Source organism: Pomacea canaliculata, linkage group LG5, assembly GCF_003073045.1.
Source record: "Pomacea canaliculata isolate SZHN2017 linkage group LG5, ASM307304v1, whole genome shotgun sequence".
Classification (NCBI taxonomy): domain Eukaryota; kingdom Metazoa; phylum Mollusca; class Gastropoda; order Architaenioglossa; family Ampullariidae; genus Pomacea; species Pomacea canaliculata.
The window spans coordinates 9,345,729-9,366,447 of record NC_037594.1 but is presented as its reverse complement, the minus strand read 5'-3'; the positions used below and the strand labels follow the sequence as shown (position 1 = coordinate 9,366,447).

The window sequence follows — 20,719 nt, the reverse complement described above, 5'->3', positions numbered from 1 at the left end:
TTGTCTATAACTACAGCATGAATCCACAATTCGTTACTTCAGTCGAATAAACGCACTTCCCCAGCCGGGGTCAGTGCCTGGGTCATCGTGACGTCATCAATCCCACAACACCTCACTGGACCTCGCCATTTCCAGTTTGGGAAAGTTGCTTCAAATGAGTGTTCCGTTGTAGTTGTTTCTAAATCTTTAGTGAAACCTTGAGGTCAGTATAATGACTGTTACCATATTTTGTGTTCTTACTTTCTCTTTCATAAATTTGTAAGATTTAGCTTCCATTGACTAATTTTCATACATTTCATAATCTGAAAAGAACGGAAACTCTAGATTTTTTTTTAGGGCAGGGCAGTCGGAGTCGGTCTTTAATTTTATTATCATCACATCTTCAGGCTGGTTTCTTGTTGGTGTTAGAAGAAAATACAGTCTATATTTTATTAATGATTATACCATAAAAATAAGAAAAAACCGACTAGTGTGTTGTAAAATCTTAGTAACTGCATTTGTAAAAAAATGCCATCAGATGGCAAAACTGTAACTGGTTAGTGATCAAATGATAAACATTCGTGACTCATTAGACTATATTAATTTTATGCAGCTGGTTAGGTCTTCTTTCGGATCGTTTTCTGTATAGAAGATATTTTAAGATAATGTTTTTGGCATGTTCGTCCTTCAAGGGTGTGGTACAAATACTTGTCGTTTTGGTGAATGCGTTACCCGTAGAAAACGGGGGGGACAAAATTAGCGAACATATACACACGTATTTATAAATCTGGTGTGCAAACCATAAATTTCTAATAGTCCACTATTTATAATTTATAATACGCTTTACTTCTAAGTGCGTGTTTCCTTATCTGTTGCTGAGTGAGTCATGCTACCGATTAGACACACCTGAAGACATAGCACCTTTTACCTGACATCTGTATGATATAGCTTTGTTTAGATACAGTGAAAACGCTGCCTAAAAAGAGCTATGAATTGTAACACATGGCAGCATGTTACAGCAACCAAATGTGGCTGAATTGTCATGTATGGAAACTATAAAAGTACAAATATCAAAAATATTTTTGTATTTTCATAAAGGACAGACACATAGAACTGAGGAGAACTCCTTGAAACTTACTATTGAGACATAATGTTTTGATCACTCAGTCAAATGAATATTTCATGGAATGTATAAATATTAAATATGAAAAGAGTTCTTTTTTAGCACCATAGTGGCGCACATTTTGTAGCTTGTAAAATATGTATTTTCGATATGTCTATGCAAAAGGTGTTAGTGGTGTATAAGATCAAGTTAACTCCTCTCCCATCAAAGACATGTACAAGTTTAATAAACTATGCCAGGCAGTAAGTTTATGACAGTCAAAGTTCTTTTTTAATAAGATTTGCTGAGTTTCTTTTTTATTTTGTGAGGTGGTAACGTTCAGACTTTAAAAAAAAAGCATGGCATAAGGAAGTTTAGTATTTTTGCTATGTCCTCATTTTGCTGAAGGAATTTGTGTATATGATTAAAGACTGATTTAAATGCAGAGTTGTGACTGGGTTTAGTTTGGTCTGAGTTGATGACTCAGACCCCTTTATAAGATTAAATACATATAATTTATAAGCTTATGAACATCTCAGTCTGTCAGATTATTAATTTACATCTATGTTTATAAAATTAAGATTATTGGTGATGGTATTGCTATAAAGCTTATATAGTTCTAGTGATTTTTTTTAGACAGTCATTTCTTTAAGTGAATTCCAGTGTATACATATTTTTGTTTTATTTCATGCATCAGAGCTTATTGTTAATAGATTTATTAAAAAGTATTTTGTCTATTTCCCCCTGCTTTTCAGTACTGGGCATCTGGATACACATCAACAATCAAGATGTCCAAAACCAAGGCTCAGCAACCAGCTGTTATCCACAAAGTTATAATGGTTGGCAGTGGAGGTGTTGGAAAATCAGCTCTCACATTGCAGTTCATGTATGATGAGGTATATTCAGCTTGCTTGTTTTGATTTTTGTTTATTTTATTCAGTTTCCTACAAGCAATACTTGAATAGAGTTAACCTTTTTTCAATTGTAGTTGCTCCTTACAGTGCTCTCAGGTATTGACTTCCTTTGAAACTTAAGTAGTCCAGACTGATAAGAAGAAACTTTCTATGTTGAAAATTAAACTTTTTAAAGAAATCTGCTAGTTTTATAGAACCACTTGCAAACGGTAATATTTTTGGTTGTTTTTTTTAAAAAATAAATTACATTAAATTGTTATGTAAAGGTTATGTATATTAAATTATGAAGAAATGTTTAAAAATGAGTTGTAAAAAATAGCTGTTGAAAATTGTTTTATAAGCTGGGCAATAATTAGTGAATTATTAGAAGTTGGAAAACATCTAAAGGTTATGTTATTTTGTATGTCTGATCTGTTGCAGTTTGTTGAGGACTATGAACCCACAAAAGCAGACTCCTATCGCAAAAAGGTGGTTCTGGATGGAGAAGAAGTGCAAATTGATATTCTTGACACAGCAGGGCAGGAAGATTATGCAGCCATTCGTGACAATTACTTCCGAACTGGTGAAGGATTTCTTTGTGTCTTTTCCATCAAAGAACAAGAGTCCTTCCAAGCAACACAGGAGTTTAGGTAAGAACTTAAAGCTGAATGTATGAATTGGGCAAAAATCCTTTTCATCCAAGCATTATTTTAAAGGGACTTTAAGGTATGGGACCAATGGGTAGCAGTTTACCACTACATGTTTTGGTGAGCATTGCACTGGATTATTAGGTGTTTGTTTTTGGTTTTTTTTTTAAACAGATTGGTATTAGGTATACAAGGAGTGGGAGGGAATCATGGTGGTTAAGGTTATAAGGTTAAACGCTTGTCATCAATACATTGAGGACTGGGTGCCATGGATCCAGATCTTATGAACACCATTCTTTCTCTGGATGTGGCACTTGGGTGCTGGGTTGGCTGCTTTGAAGTAGTAGCTGTAGCTGACAGCATTAAAAAGCATCCTCCTCCCTGCATCTCAGTGAAGTCCATGAAGAGCAGCTGTAATCTGTTGCTACAATGTCAGTCCACATCTAGTGATCAACAAGGTCATCTTTTATACCTTCCTCTTATGTTTTCATGGTTGTGATGAGGATGTTGGTTGATGTGTGTTTTATTGGTGCAGAGTTACAGTGTCATTTATGATTTTGTGCTAATCTACCTATCTGAATGATTCCATACAAGCCATTTTATTTGTCCTCTCTCTTTATTTAACATTGTACTTGAAAAGCTTGTCTTTTATTCATTTTTGGACAGTGCTTCTCTCTTTGTAATTGCCACTTGCACTGTTGTGATGCTGGCATTAAGACTGACTTGAGTGCAAAGTTTTTTGGTTTTTTCTTGTCTGGTTCACCAAAAATGTACCCTGTTCTCAGGGTTCCCAGGTCCTTGCAAGGTCCTTTTAAGTCCTTTTATATTGAATTTTCGCCAAAAGGCCTTTTAAGTCCTTTTATTTGCCATGCGGTCCTTTCAAATTCTCACACAGGTCCTTACATTTTCTCTGTGACCCTTTTAAGTCCTTTTATCGATAAAATATTACAACAAATTTATTTCCGGAGTAGACTTTGGCGCAAAATACCGACGATTTTTCGCTGCATTGCTATTTTAATCACATGACTACCCAGTCTCGCTCGCGGCGGGAACGTCCGTTTCGGCCTTTCGCGAGTTCACTCTCGTCGTGTCGACCACATTTCTTTGTCTGCTTAACAATTTGAAAGATGCCGGGGAAGTGCTCTTTTCAGGAGAAGTGGCTAAAGGAAGACAAGTATAAAGATTGGTTAATAAAAGACTCGAGCAATAAACATTTGGCACGATGTGCTGCCTGCAAAATATCTCTGAATCTTTCATCAATGGGCGAAAGTGTTTCTGAAACAGCACATGGTTACCGAAGACACCAAAGGCAAATAAAAGTATTTCTGAAAGATGCGCGCTTTTGTGTAACTGATTACTTTCGTCATCGAGAACATCCACAGCCCGCTCAAAATCAGACGGCACCGACCAGCTCTGCAAGTGTGTCCAGTAAGTTGACAATTATTTATCTTTAGCGATTCATTTAGTTAACGATGTGGGTACTTAGAAAAACACATTAAATTAAAGCGTGCATAACATTTTGCGGTTTTTTTCCACTCTTTATTAAGCCTATCGTCTAATTTACGGTGAAGCCAATAGCTTAAAGATCAGTAAATAGCAAAGAATTATTTAAATTAAAAAGTTGAGATTTTCATTTTCTCATGATTCGAACTACAAATAGAGTTTTATACAATCACGAATCTTACTACAGCTTTGCTGCAGAAAATTGATCTGAATTTTTGGCATCTGATCAGGAAAGATTAAAAAGAAAGTATAATTAATAATGTATGCTTATTATCCTATTTTACCAGCAAATACATTATTTTTTGGATTTTTAAATCAAACAATTAACATTAAAGCTAAATCAGTTAGCTGAAAATAACTTTCATTTTCAACTATGCTGCCATCTTTATACTTTAACTTAGTTTAGTATTATTTATATTATCATGTCATTAATTATTGCTTTTTGAAACCTGTCTTTTATTCAGACAGAACATAATGTTTACAGACATAATGGTAACTTAAATGTTTTCTTTGAATAGGTTTCGTGATGAGCAATGAACGATTGAAGGCAGAGATCCTGTGGACTCTCAGATTGTGGAATCACACTACAGTTTCAGATCTGCTGAAAAGTCTGCTGAACTGTTTCGACTTATGTTCCCAGACAGCCAAGTAGCTGCAGAATTTAAGTGCGGTCAAACAAAAGCCAGTTATCTAACTTCATTTGGGCTTGCTCCTCACTTTTCGAAATTGCTTCTGGACTGTGTAAATTCGTCGCCTGAGTATGTTCTTTTGTTTGATGAATCTTCTAACCATAAGACTCAAACTAAACAGCTGGATTTCCATGTTCGTTACTGGAGTGACAATGCTGTAAGGACTCATTACCTGACCTCGGAATTTTTGGGTCATTCCGCGGCCATAGACCTTCAACAAAAGTTCAGTAAGGTAATTAGCGAATCAAACTTCAAGCAAGCTAATTTACTTCAAATTTCTATGGATGGACCTTCTGTAAACCTAAACCTTCTTGAGAAAATTAATAACGACATGATTACCAATCACAATGTTGGTTTGTTAAATGTGGGCAGCTGTGGACTCCATGTTATGCACAATGCATTTAGGCGTGGTGCGAGGCTTCTCAATGGGAGCTTGAGTCATTTCTTACATCTGCTTATATCTTGTTCAGAGACAGCCCAGCCAGAAGAGAAGATTATATAAAAGTAACTGGTTCCACATCTTTTCCAGCCAAGTTCTGTGCTCACCGATGGCTTGAAAACAATTCTGTTGCTGAAAAAGCAATTGTTATGCTTCCATACTTGGAAAAATTTGTCAAAGCTGCAATGGAGAAAAAAATAACATTGCCAAAGAACAAATCTTTTGATATTGTAAAAGCTGGAGTCTTATCTACCCCTTTGCTTTCATGTCGTCTGGCTTTCTTTAGTTTAATTGCCAGTATACTTGAACCTTTTTTGAGAAAATACCAAGCTGATCAGCCTCTTCTTCCTTTCCTTTGTTTAGACTTACATGACATTATGAAAAATCTGATGCACAAATTTATCAAGTCAAATGTACTTAATAAATGTGAAACTGCCCTCCAACTTGTGCAGGTTGATATATGCAACAGTTCTAACCATGTCAATCTGAGCATGATCGAACTTGGCTTCAGGGTTGATAGACTACTGGCTGTAGCTAAGAAACAGTCATCAGTAAACGATGGAACTCTCATGGCCTTCAGAGCTGAATGCAGAGATTTTTTGAAAGCAGTTGTTCTAAAATTGCAGGATAAATCTCCACTGAAGTACACCCTAGTGAGAAACATAACTTTCTTAAACCCAAAGACCATGGGGGAAAAAGACAAATCAATACAAAAAATGAAAAAGGTTTTGTTGTATTGCCAAGGTGTGAAAAGGTTTGATGATGTGACTTGTGACAAGGTATTGTCAGAGTTCCGTAATTTTCTTGACAGTTCTGCAGGTGAGTGTGGTAGTAAGGCTTTTGACCCTATGACACAAAGACTGGATAGTTGGTTTTATGATGCCCTTGCTGGAAAAGCAGAGTTTCAGGTGTTGTGGTCTGTTGTCAGACAGTTACTCCTACTCTCTCATGGTCAAGCTACAGTGGAAAGAGGATTTTCATTCAACAAAGAAACAGTAGCTGACAATCTTAGTCAGACTGCACTAAAAGCACGCAGAGTAATTCTTGATCATATTCACAGTGTGGGAGGGGTGGAAAATGTTGAGATCTCCAAACCACTGATGATATCCGCTTCTAGTGCCTATGGCAGGTATGAACGTTACCTCTCTGAGCAGAAGCAGCAGAAGGAAACAGAAGAAAAGCAGGTCCACAGAAAGAGATTAGGAGATGAGCTGGTAATACTCACAAAAAGGCTAAAGACCACCAGTGCCGAAGAACGACACCTGCTGGAACTGGCTGACAGACATAGTTTCCAGGCTGAAGAGCAAAAAAGTTTTTCACTTATTGAAAGATCTAACAACATGCGTTTGTTAGCCAAAGACAAGAAGAAGGAGATAACAAAGATTCAGTCAGACATTGATAGATTACAGGAAGAAATTAAAAGGTGTTGAATTGTGACATTCAGAATTAATGTTTATTTCAGTTTAAATAAGCCTGCACAATTCTGTACATGTATGCTATGGAACATGTTAAAAAACCAGAACTATTTAGAGGAAATTAGGTTGTGTAAAGAAATTGTATTGTTTAGTATTGGTAAAGCTGTAGGGGTGACAAAGAATTGAATTTCATCAATGAAACTTTTGCTTATAGTAGATGGATTGCTTTGTCATTTTGTAATCTTAATCTTATGTGTATTAGTATATCATGCTGTTTATGTATATGTTTGCATGTGTTACATGTATGTGTAATAAGAATGCTTAAATAATATCTCAAGGTTAAAAATAAATGGACTGTAATGCTTGACAGTTTCGACTCATTCCATCTTTGGTTTAGCATTAGGATCACACTCTTTTCATTCCTCATCTGATCCTCCAATCCTTGGCATTCCTTGTAGTCACAAGAAAATGTTTGGTCTACACATCTGTACAACACTAGTTGCCCTTCCGTATTCGCAAAAAACGCTCTTTTTTTCAAAAGTTCTTTAGAAACTTACTCTTTCTTGAACTTTGATCTTCTAGTACTACTGTGCATAGCTCTATTTCTATCTCTCTCTTCCCATTAGAGTGTGTGTGCGAGAGAGAGACACGTGAACTGACTTTTGTATTACACCAAAGAATGGCTTTCAGGTTTTGCAATTATTATTACTTAGATTTCTAGAAAACTTGGAACATTAACGGTGTATGTTATCAGCGCGCTAAGGACACTTTTTAAGTTATCTAATCTAAATATGGCAGACAGGCATCAAAATTAACTCTTTGATTATTTATTACTAGAAATACATGTATTTGAGAACATAGAGAAGACCACAGATTCATAAATAATACATCTTTCCGACCACACAAGAGAAAAACTTAAGCATTGATGACTGTCACTTAGGTCCTTTCGAATGCATGAAAGGTCCTTTTAAGGTCCTTTTTTGGCACCATCCCTGATCCCTGGGAACCCTGTGTTCTGTCCCTAAGATGAAAGCCAGTAAAGGATCTGAATTATCCAAGCCACCTGGTAAAATGATATTGCTTTTGGACAAATCTAAGTTTAGATCCACAGACCATATAAGTTAGCATCATATTTTGCCATTATGTCATTTGTGATAAAATCAGAGGGGGGCATCAATCAATTCCATCTGAGGAAATTCCATGTGTAGTTAAAAATGATATGGATGTTCAGGAGACTTACTTTGTAGAATTTTTCATATATAAGTCATATTTCCAGTCTGCCAAGTCAATGCACAGTATGGGCAAAACATCCACATCCCATAGACACTGCATGAAACACACAAGGGAGAATCTGCCCAAACAACACAAAGTATATACTTCAGAAGGTAAAAGAGAGCTGGACCAACAGTAATGCATTCAAATGTCCCAGGTGCATCTGCTTTCAAGAGCACACTGCAATACATGAAGCCTGGTGAAAAAACCAACACATCTTTCAAGAATCAGTGATTTTATACGTTTCATTCTGTCACACCAAAGCAGGTCACACTCTTTGTGCTGACCAACAATAATGAAGCAACATTAAAAAAAATACTGGATAGTAATAACATGCTGACACCAAACACATTTAGCCACTTAGTCAAAGGTAAAAGAATACACAGATAATTCCCACATTAATTACTCATTTGTTGAACTGTGTAAATGCCTCTGTTTTAGGAATGTTGGCTTCATAAATAGAATGCATCCAGCATTCAGGAAGCATTTAGTTTTAGCAGCCTAAAACAGTACTGTGATCCCTGACTGAATTTGTTTCCTCTTGGGTGGGAACATACAGAAGATGAGATAAAGCAGAAGATCTGTTCACAAATAGGCTTTTAAATCCTTATTTCAAAGGCATGGTAGCAGCTGCAGCATACTGGTTTTTGTTCTTATGCAGCTGAATTTTTCTATTACATTTTAGTTCTGTTTTAATTTATTAGTTTCACTGATTAAAAAGAAAACTCCCTAAAAATTTCATACGTTGACAGATACATATTTGCTTTAATAATTTTTATTAAATTCTTTTTTTTAAATCATTTGGGCGAAGGTGTGTTCTTGTCACAAATTAATGTGAAATTTTTGTGTTTATTTAATTTTGTTGAATCATAATGGGAGATAGTTAACCTGATTTAAAGATATTAAATAACAAAAAGTAAAACAGCTCCAGTAATTTTGCTGTGATGTTGTGATACTAGTGGTGCCCGTAATTGTGTTTCTGAAAAGGGAAAATAAAATGGAGAACGCATAGGATAATAGGCAAAGACTTGAAAAATAATGTGTTGAAGCTGGAAGAAAAGATGTAGGCAATAAGAAACAAAAGGTTATGGGGTGGGGGGATTATCCCTTTTTCTTTCCTGCTGATGTCAGTGACTGTTTACTTCAATTTTCATTAGGAAACAACCAGAGAAGTAGATTTTATGCAATATACTTTAAGGGAGGAACATATTTGGTTCATAAATGTGGGTGTATTGAAAGTGCTACATAAATTTCGATCATTTAGAACAGTGGTTCTCAAAGTGTGGTCCGTGGACCACTAGTGGTCCGCGGGCATAAGTCAGGTGGTCCGCGGCTGACAGTCGTCATTTGTCAGCAAAGTGATGTTTAAAGTGATGAATTCTTCGCATTAACATTTTAATTACAAAGAACGAGGTAGGTAGTTTTATGTCAACTTATTACTATATTACTTTTACAAAAGGACATTTAGTTTTGAATTAAAATGAAATAAATGTGGCAATTTAAATTTGAAATTCATAGTGCAGACTGATTTTTATGCCTTGGTGGTCCGCCATAGTTTTTACTTAGGCCTTGGTGGTCCGCCATAGCTTTTACTTAAGTAAAGTGGTCCGCGGTCCAAAAAACTTTGAGAACCACTGATTTAGAAAATAATAACTAGGTCTATGTTCTAGCAGTACTAGGTTTTTGCATTTTTCAGTTTGCAATCAGTCATGAAGTGCTGTATTTTTCTTTAAAACACTTGTCATCTGTGGTAAACTGATCAAGTTGACAGCATGGCATTTATTTACCGTAGTGACTACAAAGTGTCAGTTTTATTTAGTGCTGTCTTCAATAGTGCTGAGTGTTAAAAGTTATTGCATATGTTTCAGGGAGCAAATACTACGAGTGAAAGGTGATGAAAGCATTCCCTTTTTACTGGTTGGGAACATGATTGATCTTAAGGATCAGCGCCAGGTATCCTACGAGGAAGCCCTCAAACGTGCTCAGGAATGGAATGTACAATATGTTGAGACTTCAGCTAAAACCCGTGTAAATGTGGATAAGGTGAGGAAAATAAAAGTTTCTGCATAGAGGGGAAGTGGAAAAACACAAAATTTCCCCTTTCTTTCATTTCTCTTTCAAAGTTGATTTATGTAAAATTTGGTGTAAAACAGCATTTTGTTTTAGTTTGTAGTATAATTCTTCAAAAGGGTGCTGTACATTCTAGAATTTCTGGTAGCATTTAGCATGGTCAAATGAAACTCGTTTGCTGGTAGATTAGTAATACTTACTTCTTAGTTTAGTTAACTTTGTCATAAAAATGTGGTGGTGGGAATTTTTGTGGAGGGGTCTGCGGACCTGGGTCCAATATTGCACCAGATCTGACATATTTAGAATAATTTAAGGCTATACCTCATCAAAGAGATTAAGTTAGGGTTTTCTGTGAAGAATTCTATCTTAAGCTCAGTTATTTACACAGCTTTTTATAAATTGAGTGATATCAGGTGAAAAACCCATGTTGGTGTTTCAGGCTTAAATCTCTTGGTAAAGTAGGTCAAATCGCATGCTGTATTGTAAGAGGATAAATGAGACATTCTTTAGGGGTGAGGTTTTTTGGGGGGAGTGGGGTTAGAAGTGTTTAGAATTTTGTAATAAGTAGTGTTTTTTTGTTTTTTTTAAACATTTATCTCTTGTGTTATTTGATAAAGAACTGCATGGTAAGAGTATAACAGATGCGTGTGTGGTTAGTTGGAAAGGTGGATAATATGCATGCTAATGCAGATATGTGTGAGGAAACTTGTAATGGGTTCCAAATGCATTGTTAATTAATTATAGGAGGGAAAATTGATGCCAGTACCCACTGGTAAAGACAACATTGATCAGAAGATGCGGTGCACCTGATTAATAGGTACTTTTGTAGAATGGAACAAACTGCATAGTTCCACTTCTACCTACTCTGTCTCCACCTCAGTAAAGGGCAAATGGTAATCTTCGGAAAAATAAAGGTGAATGAAATAAAAACCTGCAGCAGATTGTGATGAGAATTGAGTGAAGGTTTTTGGTGATGAAAATACCGGCTAGGGCAACCTTACTGATGACGTGTTGAGGTCTTTCTGGGAGAGGAGGTGGGTGCCACCAAGTATATTAGACCAAAGACAGGAATGTGGACAGACAGTGCAGAAGAAACTTTCTGCAGATCAGTGAAAGCCAAGATCAATAATGATCGCATGCAGGAGTAGCAAGTTCCTTTGTGGAGAAAGCAAAGCATACACTGTTGGAGCCCAACTAGGTTTATAGCGGAAAGAAGGAATATCCATTGGTATGTGAAACATCTGCACATTACATTAGTGTGACAAGATGAACGAACTCACTCGTGAACTAGAATGGTACCAGGGTAGAACTGTAGGACTGGCAGAGGTCAGGTGGCTAGGTGCTGGGGGAGACCAGGGAAGAAGACAGCTGAATGATTAGACTACTGGTGTAAAAATCAGATGTGCGGTGTTTCAGTGTGTGTTCAATACCAGCCGTAAGGTACCTGACAGAGGGTTAGGGAACTGTGGGAGGCCCATATGAATCCTACATTCTGCACTTGACATCAGTCTGATGGCAGGCACCAGTTGACAGTTCAAACATATAGAATAGAGCTAGCCCTGACAAGAGCAAGGTTACAATCAACGGCATTGGCAAAGCAGAGATGTATGGATTACAGAGGTGAACAGCTTTAAGTACTTGTGAGCCACTCTTTCCAAAGATGGCAGCTCCATAGCAGACATCCACATCAGGTTTGTTACTAAGTACAGACTGTACTAGTCTCCCTCATAGTTCCACTCCTACTGTACAGATATGAGACATGGACTGCTTGCCAATGGGAAGAGAATACAAGCATTTGAGACCAAGTGCCTGGGGAGGCTGCTCCAAATGTCTTACACTGAGCCCAAAATTAATCACTCTGTATGATGCATGGTTGCCACCTTTGTTGGCTACCATGAACCTTTTCTTGCAATGAAGTGGTGCAAGAGGTCTGGTCTGGTTGGGTGACCCTTTATGGTGCCTTAGAACTGGAGAGGGTACACACTGAAATGGACAGAAAAAGAACCATTTTACAAAAATAAGGGCATGGACTGATGATTCCATGAAAGACCTACTTGCTGCTTCTCAGGACAGGCTTTTTGGTAAGCCTGCATTTATCCAGTTGTTCCCCACCACCACTATTCTGATGACCAATACTGGTGGACTAGTCAACTGGTGCCAGATAAGAGATGAATAAATAAAATTGTTTTTAAAAGTGGGCATTGTAGCATAACTTTTTCTATTTTCTTTTCAATATTTTAACTTTTTGTATAATTATATCAGAAGAGGACTTTTTATTCAAAATGATTGGTGAACTTGAGTTAGCTTAGTATAAAGAAATTTCGAGCCTCTTCACACCTTCAGGTTTAAAGTCAAAGGATAAAAAAGACATTTCTGCAATTTAGACTATGAGATAGGCATTAAGGATGGGGAAAATTAATCTTTACAGCCTCAGCTATCAGCAAAGGTAGACTTTTATCACCATCACATGCCTCTCTTCTTTGGCTTTTGCAAACCAGAAGCTTCAACAGCAGTAGTAATGATAGATAAAGGGTTATTCCAGTTTTATTAAAGGATGAAGTTTTGCAAAGACAGATTGATATCCTGAAAATTCCAGTAAAAATTGTGTTTCAAGAGCTTTTTTTCACCCTTCTGTTTTTCTCTTGTATTCTTTTTTTAGTAGTAGTCTCAGAGTATGGTAAATGGTATAGAGATGTTTAAGACCTGTAGCTTTATTTAAACTGGCTTGAAGGTAAAAGTTGCTCCCTAACCTTTTCAGGTTGTTGGGAAGAGGAGTGTTAGAGATCTCACTTTTCTTTGGGGGGGGAGCTTTCATTTGAGGGTGGTGCCCATATCCCCTCCCTTGGTGCCTTACCCTCTATGGAGCCAGGAACCCATTCCCCACAACTGGATCCACTAGCGGAACCATGCTGGGCCACACTGGTCAGGGTTCATCTGGGTTTGGATACCATTTCTATAAAATCAAAAGATATTAACCTATTTAGATGGATTTCTGTAAGAAGACTCTTTGGGAAGTGAAGGTGGTTGAGTTAGGGAAAGTTACAAACTTTTTATGTTGTTCAAAAGCAAAGGTACACTTCTACATCCAGAAAAAACAAGGTTTGTTTTGTCATTTTTTAGCCTTTGTTTTTTTAATAGGTAGGGTAGATGGAGGGAGTAGATTACAGCCAACTTTCAACAGCTTCTTTGATTATTGTCAGTGAGATGTGCAGATTTTGCACAAAACAGATTTTTTTCTGTCTTCAAAGAGTCTATGGAGTTTAAAATTGAAATAACAGCTGCCACCGTGTTGTGTGAAATGATTAAATTTTCATGATGAGCTTGCATTCACAGCACTTTTTTAACATTTGCATTTTCTGAAAGTGAAAAAAAAAACCACTGTCAGTAATATTTGGGATACAGTTGTAGTAAATCATTTCATAATTTTGTTGCATGAGGTTGACAGCAGTAAAAAGTTAAAACTGTATTTTTTTGTTTGTTTGTTTTCATTTCATTTGTAGAAAACCAAAGGTCTTGTTATCGGCTTTAAATCCTATTCATGCTACATGTGTCTGCTTACTGCTTAATGTTTTAAAGTTTATAAATGACTGCAAGTATTGAAGTGTGGATTCCATTTATTTTTTCAGTTATAGAAGTAAAAATTTAAGACGGCAACATCAGGGCAAGTTTAGTTTAGTCAAATAACATGCACACACAGGCAACAGATGATGGCGAAAGAAAACTCATTCAGCAGATCCATACATGTCTTTTAGGATGAGGAGAAGAATGCGTTCAACGTGAATGTACATATCTTTCAGGTGTTCTATGATCTCATGCGCCACATGGGAAAGTATAAATCTTCCCACTCTTCAGCAGCCCAACGCTCCCACGGCCAGAGTCGCGCTGCAGCCGCCAAGCAGGGCAAAGCTGAGAGTCAGTCAGCCACGCGAGCGTGCTGCATTCTGGCCTAGAAGCCCAGGTCTCATGTTCCGCCCGCCCCAGTACCCTGCTTTTCCTCTCCTTGCCTTCGTCATTATTCACATTTTTGTACCTGTTTATCTTCACCAGTCACCCTCTGCCCCTCTGCTATCCACTCACAACACTTCCCTCCTATTGCAATTCTGCGAACTGTTCCATTCCACAGGACTGGCCAGTGGTCATCCGTAGGCCACTGACAATGACTGGAGTCATGGTCTGTCCCTATGCACTACCTTTTGTCAGATGGAGGGAAAAAAAGACAAGTACTCACTTGCTAAACAACAGCAGTTAGCAAGAGGAGCAATGACAGTTGGCTTACTAAGGCCACTGGGCAAAGAAGAGAGGTTCAGAAAACAGCAGCATTTCAGTTAAAAAAGACTGCTATTCTTTTAAAGGATTTCCTTGAAAATGCAGAAGTTAATTGTGCAGCAGAATCCGCTGATAAACTAGAAGTGCTGATTTCCCTCAGGCTTGGCCTTCTTTGAACATCATGCTACTGTTGTTGCTTCTAACAATTTGATCTAAGTGGATTATTTTCTAGTCTGACTCAGAAATGTGCTGTGGAACAGTTTGCTGAGAGGCCCATGGATAGTGGTAAAGTTTCTAACACATCTTAAGATGTGCAATGGCTCACAATGTATATATTTCTCAAGTGTCTTGTTGCATCCTGGCTGAAATACATCCTGTCGCTGTATGATTTGCTATACTTCATTGTGCTTTTGGCAGTTGATTTGTGTCTGAGTTGCAGAGTAATGAAGAGCAAGTTTTCTGGTGCATTTGTCATAAGTTTGGCCTAGTTTCAGCCATTTGTTTTCAGCTTTATTGTCTTCAGAAGAGAGTAAACGATTAGAAAAATAATAACAAAACTAGCTGTAGATATTTAATTGCCAAACCAACACTTTACATAATTTTTTTTTATAGATCAGAATGATACTTTAAAAAGTTCATTGCACTTAAAGCAATCAAAGGCATTGTTAACCCATATTTTAATTCAAATATTTTACTGTTGTCTTTGTGAGGACTGGGGAATAGGCTTTCTTCCTTTACCTCTACCCTTTATGTTAAAAATTTATAAAAAGCCTTGCTGTCCATTCCTCATCCCAGCACTGCACTGCTGCTCTGTAATCCGAAAGGCAATAAGTTGTCACTGGGATACCATTAATTCGACAACTTCTGTACCTCCCGTTTTAATTAGTACATACTTGGCTTTGACTTCCCATTAAATGCCTAAGAAATCCATCATAGTCTCGCTTTGCTTTAAATCGTAGGGATAAAAGCTTGCCAAATTAAATAGTTGTAAAATGTGTAAGTGTACAAATAAAATCTTTGTAAATGGGGTACAAGCACAGACTGTTTACATTCATGTTGCTTAAAAAATTATGAAAGGCTGTCAACATAGACTGAAAGGCAGGACTTTTAATCATGTGAGATAAAGTAAATTCTTAAGGGGAAGAGAAATACTGTTTTGATCAAGTATTCCGCACTTCAAGACCTGTAAGTTTATCCAAGTGGAGATGATGGGCTGCGACAAGATTTGTTTTCATTGTTTTAATTTTATTTGGGTTCCATGCTAAATTTGCTGCTTAGACCATTGTTGCCTCTTTGTAAATTTCAGTCATATTTTGTTCCTTTTTTTACCTTTTTTTTTACCCTTTTTTTTTTTGGTGGGAGGGGTGTGGGTAAAAGATGGTGAGGATTTAAACATTTTATTTTGTTTCTAGTGGGTAGGAAACTTGGTGGGTTTTCTTGTTTTTTAATTTGCTTATTGTTTTGTTCATTAATTAATGAGCTATTTACAGACACAAACCACACTTCAGACACACACACATTCATGTCCCTGTCATGAACATTGTGCATATGTTAACATCTTCATTACAACTGGCAAAATATTACTCAATTTGCATTTTGATGCAACTGGTCAGGAAACATTTTCCAAGCTTTCCTTAAAGTTATTGTGATCATTATTTAAACTGCCATGTTCGAACTTGACATAGCCTCCTTGATATTTCTGTTTCAGGCATTCTATGATTTGATGCGTGCAATTCGAGCTCGCAAAATGGAGGCAACCAAACAAAATAATGGTAAACAGAAGAAGAGAGTCAAACAGAAAAAAAAGTGTGTGATTTTGTAATGTGTGTAACTTCGTTCTCCATGGAATCAGGACTGCTTCATGTGTTGGCAGCCCATATTCCTTCTTTAACACATTTAACTTAAGATGCCACTACCAGCCTCAGGTTACCTGGAAATGCAGGCACAAAAGTAAGAGACATTCAACAGGAACTATCCTAGACAGCCAGCTTGTCTTTCAAGTCACTGGTCTAGTTTCGATAACGTCACATGTGCTGGGTTATTTAACAGTTTGCTCAGATGACGACAGTATACCCTGACAGTGCAGATCTCCAACAACAACACCAACAAAAAAAACCCAAGGACAGAATTGACCAAGCAGTTTGCAGAGTTGCACAGCTATTGCGGTATCTTGGTCTATTAATGAAAAGTTGTAATCTTTCCAGCATATTTATGTTGAAATTCTTCCATTTGTGGAAAGTATCTTGAGCAGTGAAAATCGTGCTTGTGCACCCATGTACACATGCACATGCATGCTAGTGCACACCCATTTTGCTATGTGTATGCTTGCTAAATGTTGCTGCTTATCATTCATAATGAAAGCTACGTTTATGATGCCTTACCATTGAATGAAATGCATGCCATGGAGAATGCACATCTGTTAGAGACCAGTGTATACACTGCAAGCTACAATTAACATATGACTGGACAGTATCTATGCCTATCTGGCATTTTCTTGTATTTGTAAGACTTTTGGTTTTTCATCTCATGGCTTGATGGAGAAGCTTCTTCGATGCCAGGATTTCTGGAAACAGTAGTCATACATTGTGAACCCACATACATGCATTTTTGTTAAAAAGTGAAAAAAGACTTTAAAACTGCTGTTACAACAGTGTACTGGCTTATAATGTAATTGACTCAAATTATGTTGACATGTGAAAGTGTTTTTAACTTTAAAGACAAGCATTGGCTATCCAGGATTAAAAGAAGACTAATTTTTTAACTTTTTTTTTTTTCGTTGCGGTGCAGTTACAGTAGATTCATAAAGTTTCACCATGAATTTCCTGATGCAGCAGTGGGTTGTAAGCATCCTCTTCAACTGCTGCTGGGTCTCTGCTTAGGGTTACAATGATCAGAAATGCACAAGTTTCATAACTATAAAAACATCTCTTGATGAGCAAATCAGGGGTATTTTGTCTTGCTAAGTTAAACTTACCAACATTTTTATTGTTACCATTTACTCAAGGGACTGATTTTGGGTTTGTCTTTGGTCGTTTTTATTTAATTTGGGATTCTGAGATGGAAGATTGCTTATCACATGGACAAATTAGGTCACGCTTTAAAAAAGAAACAGTTTTGTTGGAGTAACTATGCAACAGCCATTAATACTTTTGCAGTCTGCTCACATTCTCCTTACACCATTTTTGTGTTTGTAGAATGAAGTCTGTTAGTACTTTGTATTGATGTTTAATTCATATATTTAAACTATATGCAGCATACCATAAAGTTCAAAAGCTCAGTAACAGCAAGTGCAGCAGATAAGCGAGATGTACCAGAAGAGGTAACTGCTGGTGTGGCTTGGGGTAGCCATTGTGACTCATTAAGCCTTTTTTATATTTCATGCAAAAATACGGGATTATATTGTTTCTTGCCTTAGTTTGTGTATTTTAACTCGTTGAACCCTAAATTGTACTTCTCAGTACACAGCTGCAATCGCTGCAGCTGGCTGTGGGCTTAGGTCTTCTCAATTCAAGGGGATTGACCAGAGCAAGTGTGTAAACCCAAACCATGCATTGACAAAGGCCTCCTTACCTCCAAGTTTCATTAGCCTTTTAGCCAAAGATTTTAAGTACTGCATATATCTGGGATATCTGAACTACAAATCAGGTCGAGTTTACTGTTGTATTTTGCTAGCAGAAAACCACAATTGAGATGAGTGTTATCCCTTTTCTGTTATGATTTGGTTTGGCAAGAGCTTTTATTTTTTTTTTCTTTTTGCTTGAATTTTTTTTTTTTTTAATTTCCCATTCCCTAATGTACCATATGCATTAGTGGCTAGATAAACACTGTTGTGAGCTTTGGTGAGATCAGCATGACATTATAAAGGCTGTTAGTAATGATGTGTAACCAGGAATTATATTTTAAAGCATGCCAGTCTGGGAAATACTCTTTTATGACAGTGCACATTTTGCTGACAAGGTGCCTCTGTGTGGCACACATTTCGCTTTGCTAGCATTAATGTTTTTTCCTCAATGTAATGTGGTGGACCAAACATTAAATCTTTGGATCAGGGAGATATAGCATGTTAAGGCTGGAAGACAGATGACTTCTGTCCATGTCCTTGTAATCATCCTCATTTGTGTTACTATCATCATATGCATGTTGGCTTTTCTTCTCTTTAGCTTGTGCATACAATTTGCACATGTACATTGCAGAAAGGCTGTAAGTGGAGAAACATGGGTCTCCAGGCTTGTGTGATGATATGTGTAAAAGAAAAAGGGGTGGGGGATTTATTTTTTATTTAAACTTACATTTTATGTCACCCTTAAAGGATTTTGGAGGATCTATGGTGTGCTTTGTAAATTTTGTGCAGTTGAGTTAAAAGATATAGCACAAAGTTTCCCATCCCAGATTGTGAAATTGGGTAAAAGAGGTAAAATAGGTATAAAAGAGGTAAAATATTTCTCATAAGAATAAAAATAATTCTTATGATGCACCAGTTCTAGATAGAAAGTGAACACAGCACATGCATGCATATGCTGAAGAGTCATATTTATTTTTCCTCATTTTGTTTGGTTTTCCAAGATCAACGCATGGAGATCATGCTGTATTAAGAATTTAATATGCAAGAAGACCATTAATGTGAGAGAAGTTTCACAGCATTTGAGAAGTTCCTTGTCGTTAGAGACTTATTATTGGATTAGGTTTATTTCTGGACTCTTACTTCTGGATTTTTACTTCTGTGTTCTTTTAAAGCCTCAATACAGCTTATGGTAAAATCCTAACAAGATGACATTCATTTGTTATCAAGCATTGGAATGTAAATCTTAGCTAAAGAATAAAATTTGTTAATAAACATGCCAGTTATCAAATCTGTGAACATATTGTTTTCTTGTTTTCATCCAGCGTCATAAGAGAAGAAAAAAAAATTCTTGAAATATTCGGCCACTTTACATTATACAAGCTCTTAAACATGCTTTTTATCTGTGGTATGGATCTATTTAGGTCACTAATTCATCCTAGGAAAATTTGAATTGTCTCTTTAGTTTGTATGATATATGCCAGAAATCATCAGCAATGAGTAAAACATCACCTATCAGACATGAAAAATTTTGTATCAGAAATCATTGACCAAAAAAAAAAAATAATTCACAATCCAGTAAAAGGAATTTTTAATATCCTTAAATGGCAAATTTGCACTTACTACTTTTGAATGCCAGGATATATTACTCCACATTTGTTATTAGTTTTTTTTTTTTAGCTCTTCTAACTTTTTTCCTCAAACAAGAAAGTCTATAGGTGGTGCATAAGACTTGCACTATAGCCAAAATATTGAATTCTTTGTTTTATAATTCATTTGTGTGCCGTCAGAAAGTTCTGGAGAATTTTTGTACAAGAATGCAGTATGATTGCAGCTGTTGTGCTTTGTTTCTGCCTTTTGGTTAAATTGAAAGAGCCTTCAGTTCAAATTGATGTCCAAGAAGAAACGTGTCCATTCTGACCAAATATTTAGCTGTAAAAGATTTCAGACTGGTTAAAAGAGTGAGCATTACATGCATTACTTATCTAGTTAGCCTTGCCTACTGTGTGTAAGTTTAATTTCCTTTTACAGTGGAGAAGAAGAGCATGTGAGAAAAGAGTGAATGTTGGTGATTTTTGGCTTTGTTAACAAGATGATGAATCTAGAGCTGTGCATCAGTGTATGAAATCATAATGGGCAAATGCACTGCCCTGCTTGCTGATAACTTTCCCCATCCTCTGTTTTTAAGTACTTGTATAGACAACTTCCTTGTTTTATTTGTAAGCTGTGTATCAATGTGAAACTTCACAAAATTCATCTTGCCTCATAGCTGGTGATTCTTTAAGTATGTGTAACATTGTTAGGTCCTGCATCTCTGCTAGTATCTCGTGATTGTTTATGTTGTTTCCTTTTGTATTCTTATTTAAACAAACTGAAACTTTTGTACACTTGTCATCACATCATTTATTTTATTTGCATGACTGTTCTGTACTTATAAGACACTTTAATAAACGCCTAATTTTTGTGACAGAAAGCAGTGGTGATTTTTGTGTCAACCATTGATGTCAATAACTAATACTAATAAATATTTTGATTTATTGATAAAGTGCCCTACCCCACCAACAAAGATGGGTGAAGGGCACTTTACCATGTAAAGAAAATTGGAATACCCACAGAAAGTGGTTAGCCCAGTAAACAGATGTCATATCTAGAACTGTGTTGGAGAGAAGAACCAATGATAGCCAAATCTCAAATTGACTGCTCTGCCAACCACCCCATTATCAGAAGTTATCAGAACTACGCACATACAGTGGAACCTCGGTTAACGAACTTAATCCGTTCTGGAGAACTGTTCGTTATCCGAAACAAATTTTTCCATAAGAAATAAAGGAAATAGATTTAATTGGTTCCCAGCCCCTGTTGACTCGCTAATATTTGAAAGTTAC

At 36.7% G+C, this 20,719-nt stretch overlaps 1 protein-coding gene across 2 annotated transcripts; it reads left to right on the top strand.

Moving 5' to 3' along the window:
* Positions 1–59: 59 nt before the first annotated feature.
* Positions 60–20,307, top strand: LOC112564575 (ras-related protein Ral-A-like). Of its 2 annotated transcripts, XM_025239487.1 has the most exons (6): positions 60–202; positions 1,837–1,977; positions 2,416–2,624; positions 9,808–9,982; positions 13,807–13,967; positions 15,984–20,307. In XM_025239487.1, exons 2-5 carry the CDS (start codon positions 1,870–1,872, stop codon positions 13,957–13,959), a joined length of 645 nt encoding a protein of 214 aa, XP_025095272.1. In that variant the 5' UTR covers positions 60–202; positions 1,837–1,869; the 3' UTR covers positions 13,960–13,967; positions 15,984–20,307. The 2 variants fall into 2 exon arrangements, with proteins under 2 accessions (XP_025095272.1, XP_025095274.1); XM_025239489.1 differs by lacking the exon at positions 13,807–13,967 and having other exon boundaries at positions 65–202.
* The last annotated feature ends 412 nt before the right edge of the window (positions 20,308–20,719 follow it).